At 28.1% G+C, this 11,979-nt stretch overlaps 1 protein-coding gene across 1 annotated transcript in view; it reads right to left on the bottom strand.

Moving 5' to 3' along the window:
* LOC105622647 overlaps positions 1-11,979 on the bottom strand; it is a 62,777-nt gene that overhangs the window by 31,358 nt on the left and 19,440 nt on the right. Inside the window, exons 2-4 of the mRNA XM_012204062.1 lie at positions 8,648-8,818; positions 5,517-5,519; positions 3,933-4,077 (exon numbers count right to left, since the gene is read on the bottom strand). Coding sequence (XP_012059452.1) covers positions 3,933-4,077; positions 5,517-5,519; positions 8,648-8,818 — 319 coding nt within the window. The remainder of the gene's footprint in view (positions 1-3,932; positions 4,078-5,516; positions 5,520-8,647; positions 8,819-11,979) is intronic.

The following is an 11,979-nucleotide window of genomic DNA, read 5'->3' on the forward strand; positions in this document are numbered from 1 at the left end:
CGTTTTTCCCATTAGATAACATTAAAAAAACGCCACGAACTTTGTCCCATACCTAATATATATATTTATCGTAAAGTAAAATTTATTTGCAAGTACTTAGAAAAAATAATTTTCTTCATTAGACAGAATTTTATACAGAGTGTTTTATACAGGAGTTTTTGGAAAATAACGATAAATTTTTCGCATAGGGACAGAATGGACTAAACTGAGAAAAGTCTTTTACCATTTTGTAATGTTTGTAATAGTTAACAAGATATTAATTATTAAAGATTGCTGAAAATTGATCTTCAATAATTTTTTTACTCAAATACTATTTTACAGAAAAACTGCAAAAGACAAAAAATTGTATTTTTTCTTATAGAACCTTACGAATTTTTTCAAAATTTTTTATTAACTTTTTATTACTGCATTTTCTCATTTTTCCCAACATGAGAAAATATTACGGTATTAAAAAATTCTGAAAAAATTCTTAGAGCTTTATGAGAAGAAAATAAACAATTTTTGTGTGTTGCAGTTTTTCTGTAAAGTTGATAGCATTTGAGTAAAAAATTATTGAACAATTCAACCATTTTCGATAATTTTTAGCAATTAATATCTTGTTAATTATTGCAAAAATTGTAAAATGAAGACTTTTCTTTTCAATTTATAATTTACCATTCTGCCCCTATGCAAAAGATTTTATCATTATTTTCCAAACTTGTACATATATAATATACACATTGATATACGTATTAGTGATAAAGCATGTTGTTACTTTAATTATAAATAATAAAAATCTAATTATAGGAAGATTATTTTTTAAGTATTCACATTGAAATATTTAAATTTAAATTTAAATACTGACAAAAATCTATTTTTAAATTATATAAATTCAAATAAATTTCACTTTATAATTTTTTAAAATAATTTCATTAACGGGAATATTGAATATATTAAAATATTGTGAAAGAAAAACATATATGAAAAGAAAGAATCAATTTCAAGTTAAAGAAAAATTATTATATTTTAGTAATGCAGTTATCATGAAATGTTGATTATTTCTACAAAATAATTTCGTACTAAATTGTAAATGTTGTTATTTCATTCTAGACATTAACTTTTTATATATATTAGGCTTGTTTCGTACACCTATATTGATATACCTATAATATTAATACTAGAATTAAATTACATCTACATTAAAAACGTAGTGGAAATATAAAAGAACAAGTTTTCGTTATACAGATGATTATTTTCAAGAAATTATACAGCTTATCAAATCTACCATTAATACCTCTCTAAAATTCTGTTGTTCCGTTTATTGTTATTTTATATTGAAATTACTTTATTATTTTACTTTATGAAACAAAATTGATTGAGCTGACCTATAATATGTATACGTCTTCTCTTCATTCTCTTCACTCTCAGAAGGGAACAAGATGGCAAAGTAGCGAGCTAATTCGTTTCCACGAAGGAAATTATGTGGCTTTGCATGCAGGTGCAGCGTACTCGCCGATTACTTCCGACTAATATAGTCCAGCGTTTTTTCCACGATACTTTCGAGTAATTTTAACGTTTGCGACATCCGTGTTGCTTGGTTACATGATTAATGGGCTAATTTTCACACATTATTTTAATGGTAGTGAGTATATTGATGTTTCATCAAGAAAAGCAGCTATATGAAGAACATTAGTGGGAATCAAAGAATGATATGGATTTTAATTTATCAATTAGCTGTGTGTGGAGTGCACAAAAAATTTAGCAAAATTAATTTTCTTACACATCCATTTTATTTTATTAATTTCATTGATGGTTATATTATATATAACTATTATATATTGTTATTATATCGAAAGTGGATATAATAAAATTACTAATGTCATTTATCCGTCCAAAATTTTGATCGAATTAAGGAATACGATAAAAATAACAATGGCTTCACAGATGGGAATTAAATATTAAAATGAATATAAACATAAAACAAAAAATTTAAGAATTGTCTTTATAATTTCTCAGTTATAAGTCTCTATATAAAATGTGATGCGATTTCGGTAATTTTATCTTAATATTTATACGTAAATAAGACTGAAGATAGGAAAGTATGAAGTTATTAAACATTGCGAAAAATCGCTCATAAACTTCTAGCTATCTCTTTCTAACCAGAAAACTATAATTAAAAATGCGTACGTGCATTCCCGTTAATGACTTTACAACGGAAACGGAGTAGACTGTTGTTCGACGAAAGCTGAATGATATATTGCTCGTATCCTTCGTACTCTTCACAATACTCGCCGCAAGTAGTTTAAAGTAGTACATCCAAATCTGTCTACCGTTCTAAATTTAAATTTAAATTTAAATAAAATAAAATTTAAAATTAAATTTTTTAAAATAAAATTTAAAAAAAACTAAAAATAATTTTAATCTGTATATGATTCTATACATGTGAATTTATTATAAATATATACTTTAATACATTAAATATATTCTGAATTCATCTTTACATGTATGTATATACATATGTAATATATACATATGTAATATATATATATATATATTATATATATATATATTAAAATTAAAACTTTTTTATTTAAAAAAATATTAGTTTTTACATTAATCTCAAATCCAAAAAAATTATTAAATTTAAAAAAAATAGATATTTTGAAAATATTTTATATTTTCTAGATTTCTTCGTTAAAAAAAACATTAAAAAATTTTTTTCAGAAAGTGCAGAAAAATAACAATTCGATAAATTGTCGTCTATGCTTGAGTAGATTGCAACTTTAGGTACGCTCTTGGATACATCGCGGCCGATCTCAAAAGTTTAGCAGACTCCGGCGTCGGTGTTAACTCGACAGAGTTACGATACTAGACTAGAGAGGCTCGTATCTCGAGGTTTAATGGGATCGGGACAAAGTGGCCGCGGGAATTCCGCGGCAAAATAAAACGAGAGAACGCGGCGCAACTTTTAAAACTACGGTGGGAAATGTAATTTACCGTCGATGCGCACGGCCCGCGCGACAATTCCCCTGCTTTGTTCCTACGAGTTAATTACATGCAAACAATTAATTAACCGCGCGCCCATCGGCGTACTGTTTGTCTTCGCGAATACTCTACTGAACTGCCCTTCACTACTTTAGATTATTTATCGCTGGTGATGCAACTAATTTTCGCGACGAGTTACTTTAACTAACTCGAGTGTAACTAATTTTCTCTCTCTTGCGCAGGTTTTGAAACAAAAATCTACAGGAGAACGCGGGAATGAAGTATACTAGTAGAGATAGCTTCGCAGTCATTTGAGATAATCAAAGTGAAAATTTTGCATGCACTATTAAATTAGTTGTACAACACAATCAGCGAAAATTTCCTGTATGTTGGAATATATACCAACGAATTCCGTTTTTAAATTCTGAATGATACAATTACACAATTATTTATTCACTATGACGCTGGCTTTCAGTACCGCATGTGGTACCGTCATAGATTATGTTCATAATAAAATTAATTTGTTCTATAACATAACATTCTATTTTTTAATTCTCTCTCGTAAAATAACGACTTTTTAATATAATTTCGTTACAACAGCATAAAATAAGATATTTTATTTGTATTTATTTAAAACCGTGTAAACTTTTATATTAAATAAGTATGTAATATCACAAAGTAATGTTATTGTCATATTGTAGTTTAATACAGGAAGATAAATAAAAGAAGATATAAATGTATATGTTTCTATAGCTCGTTTATCGAGTTTCAATTAAATCTTCTATCATATATCTCTCCATTTCAAAGTAAACATTTGTATCATTTTATTACAGCAAATTTAGTTTTTCAATTCAAATGGATCTGGTTTTGTGCTTTATCCCTACAATATTACGGTTTAAACGAGAATATAAAACCGCGAGAAGTATTAATAAATAAAAAGACAAATATAAAAGTGTTAATTCGCTTACCGATTCTCCATTTTGCACTGGCCTTCTTGAGTCTTGCAGTTAGTTTTAAAGTCCTTAAAGATCTGATTGCAAGGTTTCCCACGTAGACAAGTATTAAGCGCATGATTGCATGTCGGCAATGCATCTATCGGATATGGATCTTTATCTGCAAAGATAATCATCGGAGAAAGTAAGTGAATGTTTCTTCAAAGAGTTAACATTAATAAAATAAATAAAACAAAATTATTGAAACAATGGCTGTATTATTTCATCCTTGTTGTTCACCAAATGTTAAACAAGGATAAAATAATACATCACGCGCAATATATACGCTTTACGTAATCTCAGCATTATTTTTAACAAGGAAATTATTTATGGTAAAAACATACCACACAATTTTCTGTATAAATTTATAAAGAATATAAGTTTAATAAAAATATAAACTGAAAAATAAAATTGGCAACAACATCAGCACACGTATAAAGTTCTTTATATATAATTCGTAAACAATTATGCTTTTCTAAAAAGTAGCACTCAAGGTTTCCGGTTTCCGCTCTCTTTAACTCGGGAGTAGTCACTCATTTTTTATGTAAGATGTAAGCAATCACCCGACGTGTTTTAATTCTCTAAGTAAAATTATTATGGTTATAACAACACATTATATATTATTAATTATTTTCATATTCATTATTAGTATTTAAGAATATTATAAATATGGATTTAATTACAATTTTCTAAAAAAAAAAATAAGTAGAAGTCAAACAAATGTTAAACGGAATAAACAAGTTAAATAGCTTATTATAATAATATTTAAAAAAAATAGAAATTTTAAATAATATAACTTTGTTATAATATATAATTTTGTGCGTTTAATAGTATGTGCGTATAAATAGTATAACGTTTTTTTTATAGAATTATATATTTAAACGTTTATAAAAATATTTATTAAAAAGAAAAATTGTATGTTAAACAATATCCGTACAAAATGATATTATAATCAATCCATTCTTTTACACCGATGCAAATGAAGTGTAAAAATACTCCAAATGATTCGGGTTAAATTCCTTTCGTAACTTTCTTTTAAGAAGATCCTAAAGTTGTTTTATCTATTTTATTCAATAAAATTTGCACACATACGATTTACGTGCCATTGACACATTGCTATACACTACTACATACTTATCACAATACTTATCACAAAATCTTTAACTTTACATAAAGAAATACGTGGGCTAACAAAACTAAAAGAAGTCGAGAAAATTCTGCTTTTTCAAGAACATATTGTACTTCTCGAAATCTTCTTAAACGTTTATAATCATATATATTAAACGAGAATGTACTAATCTTTTTAAAAATTTTCAAAATTGCTGGTCTTAAAGCTTTTAAAATTTTAGAAATCTACCACTTGACTTGTATTACTTTACACATAACATACAGTTTAGCCTGCAGTTCACGAGCTAATTTTTTGCGGCCTTGCTTCCTACTTCCACTTCTTTTTTTCTGGAAGAGCGAATTTAATCTCATTAAGTGCCGAAGCTTCCTGGTTTGGTAGCTGGCACCGGCTGCTCGGCGGGGTTTCCATTATCTGCCGCGCTTTCGTATGACCGGCTTTCGGCAAGATAAATGTAATTAAGCCGCGATCTGGAGTGGCTTAATTGCACAACTTATTACTTGGTCGAATTACATTTATGCGTGTTCACAATTTAGCTTGACCTATGTAACTCGATGATCAAGCTCAACTTTTTATTGTAATTGATTTAACCGTCAGTAATTATAGGGACATTGGAAAGACAAAACATCAATTGCTTTATTATATTTTTGAAAATATCAACATTTCTTTGTCCAATTCTAAAATGTTATATCAATATTCTAAGAATTATAAAAATTACAGCAGATAATATTGAACGACGCTCTAGAAATAAAATAAAATATACATTCTATCTGATTCTACTAAACGGTACAAAACGTGGTTATACATATACAAGTCCGAATTGTCAATTATTTATATAAGGAGGAGATAGATATGGGATATAGGAGATGGATATAAATGGAGCGAGCGAGAAGTAAGATAGACCTCGTTTTACGTGAAAAGTCATGTGCCCTTAGGCAGCGAGAGAATTGGAGAATCTCGTTTTGTGTGAAAAGTCGCACTTCTGTCGGTTTGCCCTATACCTCTTCTGTCGAGAGTCATCGCATTTTCCACTCAAAGTAGGGAAATAATTTTCAAGTTTGACTGTTAATAAGTTTTTAACGAATAGCGAGGGACGGCTGGAATCTGTTGGATATGTTGAGATTAAGGTTATTGGAGTTTGTCTTCCAAGATCAAAATTTTGTACTGAAATTTACACAGTTTAACTCTAAATATTTAGTTGTTAAGGCAAAGTTACTCAGAATCATGACCTTGACAACATATGTCAATTATTAAATAAAGAAAACTTCTTCTTTTCATCTTTAATTTTAAAGAGAATTTATATTAATACGTATATTATTAAGTTAAATTAGAAGGCGGATTGATTTATTTTTATTAAAAAGTATATTATATTAACTAAATCAAAAAATCAATAATGCGACAAATATAAAGTATATAATAGATTATTGATTCACCCCAGTGAACTCAAAGGTAACTCAACCGATATTAGAACTGCAAAGTGCTTTCCTGAAGACAACGATTCTCTCCGGGACGAGAAGTGGGTTGAAGATGCAAAAAAGTAATGGATAAGAAATGAAGCGAATGAAAAGAAGTGCATCGGGAATTATCCATGAATCATTTGGAAAAGCTCAAAAGACTCAGTGGCGCGCATGAGTGAGCCCTTGGGAATATCAACAATGAAGCCCGTAGGAGCAAAGTTACATAGAATGGTGGGTGCGAAGATATCGTTCCGGGCTTTTGTTTCGTCGATTCGCTTTAAAAAAAGGAAACGCCCGAATGGCACCTACAATCGATTTATCCAGAATTTTATTACCCTGAATTTTAAAAATTATGCAAGCTTAACAATGACTATAAGTAATTTCTAATACTTGTATTGTTAAATTCATATATGATATCAAATTACATAATTTGAATCAATTTAATTTAAATAATTATTATGTAAGTCGCTACTTTTCATGTATCCAATACGTCATTAATTTAACTAACAAATAATTCTATTTTTATGATATTTATCAATTTTATTAAAACTCGATACATTTGTAGAGTAGTACAAAAATAATAGGCATGTATTTTTTTATATCGGTAATGGAAATGGCAATTTTAAAAGTAAAAATTATCCTGTATTTACAAATGAGTAATTAACTCGTTCGCTTAAACTTAGATATTAGAATTATTTTTGAATTTCAGAGTTGAAATGACTAGAGATTTTCATGCTGAAAATAAATTCAATGTAGAAATTATATACTTTGAAATAGCAGATTCAATATGCGATCTAATATGATCTTGTTCTTCGCACCTTTAATACAGGAATAATCAATGACTAAGTGGCAAGCATCTTCCCATTTCGTTTTTTGTCCTTTATTAAAAAAAATTTTTTTAGATTTATCTTTCTTAACTTCTTCTTTTCTTAACTGTGACATTTCTTACGTCTCACATGAGCTTAAATACAACGTATTAATTAATTTATTGGACCTAACCTGGATAAACTAGGACATTCTTGATTAAAAAGTAGTACAAAAATAGAATATCAATACTGAAAAGTAGGACAAAAAGGAGATTTATTTTAGGTTATATTTTAAGTTAGTTAAATTGTAGTACAAAATAAATGGTATATTTGAATTCAAAAGTAGAAGAAAAAAAATATACATTTAAAGATTCTAAAAATGTATTGTGCATGTATTTAATATTAGTAATATTAGTAAAAAAAACGACTTTAATAATAATATTTAATAATTTTTAATTTTATTCTATCACAGAAAAATGATCTAGTAATTAGCTTATTTTATATTTCAGGGGCTTAATAGCTTCCGATCCTCTTATTATTTCTTTCAAAATGAGTACTAAAAGAAATACACCTTAAACATGCAAATTCGACTGAACCTCTCTCTCCCCGGACGCCTTAAAAAATATACATTTCCATGAAAAATCAAATCAGATCATTCTATTATTCATAAATAAAAGGAGTAACTTTTATTCTTAAAACTGTACTATTGCTGTAGATATAAAAAAAATATGTGCTTATTATTTTTTATTACAAATGTAATGAATTTCAATAAAATTAGCTAAGATCATAAAAGTAAGATTACTTGTAAGATAATGGAGTTAGAAAATTTAATTCGAAGAAGTAAGTGACATATAATTCAACATATCACTTTGACTCAAATTTAATTTATTAATTATTAAGTGCATACGTTAATATAAATACTGTTTATTTGAAACTAAGTAATTCGACTGGAATTGGATTAATTTGATGTGTCCGATTTTCAGTTTCGTATTGATCAGTTTTGTATTGAAATAATACATTTTGTCACACTTGGTTAAAATAACAAAAGGTTATTCAACTTAAGAACTTGATTTGATCTATTGATATTTAACGGTGTAAATTGGATGTATTCTGACTTCTTGCTACTACAACCCGGTTAGAAAAGAATTGGAAATATTGTTGAAAATGTAATCAAACTGTCAATTTATTGACAGTACGTAACTGTCAATCTATTGTGTATGCGTCAGAAAATTGTATAAATCCTATACATATACATGTGTAACTGAAGATTAACTTTATTTCATCGCAAATATAGATTCTTACCTTTCCACTCCACGTAGTCGCATGGGTGATCAAATAGGAAGTTCTGGAAGCTGTTGCAATCCGGATCGACATGCGGCTCCCTGCAGAGGCACGTCGGTCGGAAGAAAGTGAAAGCCTGCAGGGTGCGTAGAGCCGCCTGACACTTTTTCACCGTCACCGTCGAGCATGCCACTGTAACCGCGAAATTATTATTAAAGCGATGCAACAATGTTTCAGCCGGCTGACAAATAGCACGTGTGTATTTAACACGCGATATCGTGCACAAATTGCCTTGACAGCATGACGTATAAGCTACATGACTAATAGCGTACCAAATATAAGTTGTTCTATTATTTGATAGAACATGTAAAATGCTCTAACCATTTGTTATTGAGCTCATACGCTACACTTATGCTTCGAAATTGGTACATATATGATGACCTTAAACGAATGTGCGAGCATGAAAAATCGACCATGGGATAACATATTCTCGCTCGGATATTATTTTTTTTTGTGAGAGTGATCCTGCAGATTGTTGTAAAACGAGATGACGTGAGATCTTCATGGAACGATTAATTTCTCTATTGATATCCATTCTCGTTCATTCCTATTTCGACATTGATCTGACCATTTTTGTACCGATAACAATCAAAAATCATAGAACGCTGAAATAATTTATTAAGCTATTGACATTTTCGAAGGTTACATTGAAATAAAATTAACAAATAACGCACACGTGCATAAAAACAAGTGAAATAAATAAAAAATTATGTGATATGATTAAATGAATGATTCGTTAAAGATTTTTTTTCAAGAGAATAAAGAAACTGCTTTATATACTGCTTTATATATAACATAAATATAAAGCTTATGTAAAACATAATTATAGAGAATTTAATGAGTAATTACAAATATAAAATATACAGACATCAAAAATTTATATTAATATTTTTATCAAATATATATGCTTTGCATTATTAATTATCTACATAAAAATATAAATTATGTAAAAATTCTAAATTATTATGTATAGATAAACGTAATAATGCATCAAAGGAGAATGTAAATGTTACATTAAAACTTAGAATTATCGAATATTTTCTGCATATGTATTCAATGTAATTATGACGAAATTCGGACGAAAGTAGCTACGCTCTCAATGCTGAAATAAATGAATTTATCAACAATATCATAGCGTGATGTAGCAGCAACAATTATTTGCCACAGTATACATTTGTACATTAATCGCGCCACAATTAGACGGTGACATTAATATATGCCATTATTACGCAGCGTTCGTGCGCAGTATGGTGCATTTAATATATTTCATCATAGTCAGTCAACATTCTTAACTTCAAAAGGTATATTATACTTATTCTTAGAGATACAAAATTTTTATTTGCAAAATTAAAGTCGTTTATATTTCAACTATGTATGTATAAGTCATTATAAAATTTGAATATTACAAAACTGTTTACAAGGTAAACGTTTGATCATATTATGGAGAAAAAACTTTGTTAAAATAAAATCTTGACTTTACATATCTACAATTACAATCTTTTCAGCAGAAAAGTTTGCGAAAGAAAATTCATTATCTAATTGCAAAATCTCTTGTTATTTAATTTAATTTAAAAGTTAATATAAGATATTCGATTGAATTAATTAATGTGCTAACAATTCCTACATATATATACTCTCTCCTAATTAATTATTCGCAACATGTTTATTCATAATTACTCATCTCTGCATATTCATTATTTTTCCGTATAAGATTCTTTAATCTTCAGCTTTCATTAATATAGCAATGATACGTGTCTCACTTTTTTATAAATATTGAATGATTTTTTATTGAATGATTCACTATTTTTCTCGGCGCGATCAAAATAATTTCGATGTCCTAAATATTTTCTTTTAAAAACCATTCGCAACTTCATTTCAAATTTCAGTGCTCGCAGCTTAATTAGTACAATGTCGTTTCGAGAAAGAATAGAAGTGAGAGGAGCCTTAATTGCTATCCCGAGACATCGTAAGTTTCGTAATAACTGAGCCAGACTATAAGTAATGAATCCAGATGTCGGCGTTACCGTTGATACCAACATCGTCGTCGTCGTCGTCGTCGTCGTCGCGCCAAATGTCAGACAGAAAAATGACGGAGCAGCAGTGCGAAAGTTTCAATTACATTCTGATACTATCATCTGTCGCTTCCCTCTTCAATTCATTCCATTGATTCCCCAATATTCAACTTTATCCCAATCCGTCCCGCCCTTGCACCTACGTCCCCTTTCATTAAATACGAAGCAAGGCACTTAAAAGAGAATATCTTTGATAGTTTGGAACTTGCAGACAAAAAAGTTTCTGCAAGTTTCAGGGGCTAATATTATGACAGGAGAATAATCTCTTACTGGATCAACTGTTTCAAATTTTTTCTTGAAAGGAATACCAATTTACATCAGTCTTCTGGCAAGATAGATTATGTGATTTCGAACACGATGACTAAATTAAAAGACAAATCAGAAACTGACAAATTTATTAATTTACATTTTAAAAAGCAAATAATATCTTTCAGCAAATTTCTAATGTAGAAATCAGGAGAGCAAAAAATATTTGAATTCATAATATTTATGAATAAATAGTCAAATAAAATATAATAAAAGACATAATAAAAAATATTAGACTCTTATTAATAATAAAATTAATAATATTCCATTGAAATAATAGTTTATGATAAAATTAAAAATATTTTATAGGAAAAAAAATATTTACAACAACAATACAATCTTACATAAGTAGGTAATAAAAGTTTTAATACTCGTAGCATTTTATTACTCGTAACAAAAAATCTATGAAGTCTCAAACTAATTTTCTGTTTCAAACTTTCTATCTTTTCATTAATTAGCAATCCATTAGTAGTTTCAAATGACTATTTTGATTTAAATTTTGATAAACTTAATAATTACTTTTCGTTACATTGGTTCTCTTGATAGTTTCTTGAACAAGTCAATCTATTATATACAATAATTATATTAAATCAAATATTGTGTTATACGAACTTTCTGTGTCGAATCGCGAGTAATATAATTTTACGAAAATGCAAAATTGCGTCGTATTAACGGCAATAAGATTAGTAACACTTGAAAGATATGTCATTTCTGTATGCAGTTGCAAATAAAAGTTATTTAGAGTATTCTCTGTAATTCAGTGCATTTATTAAAATACTATATTATATATATATATATATATATATATATATATATACTACTTATTTATACACGACCTAACTAATTAAATTATTACGTTAGTAGTAGTTACGGTATTAATTTTTAAATTTTTAAATTTTAAAGTTAAAATTTTTA

This window comes from Atta cephalotes (assembly GCF_000143395.1).
Source record: "Atta cephalotes unplaced genomic scaffold scaffold00047, whole genome shotgun sequence".
In the NCBI taxonomy this organism is placed as follows: domain Eukaryota; kingdom Metazoa; phylum Arthropoda; class Insecta; order Hymenoptera; family Formicidae; genus Atta; species Atta cephalotes.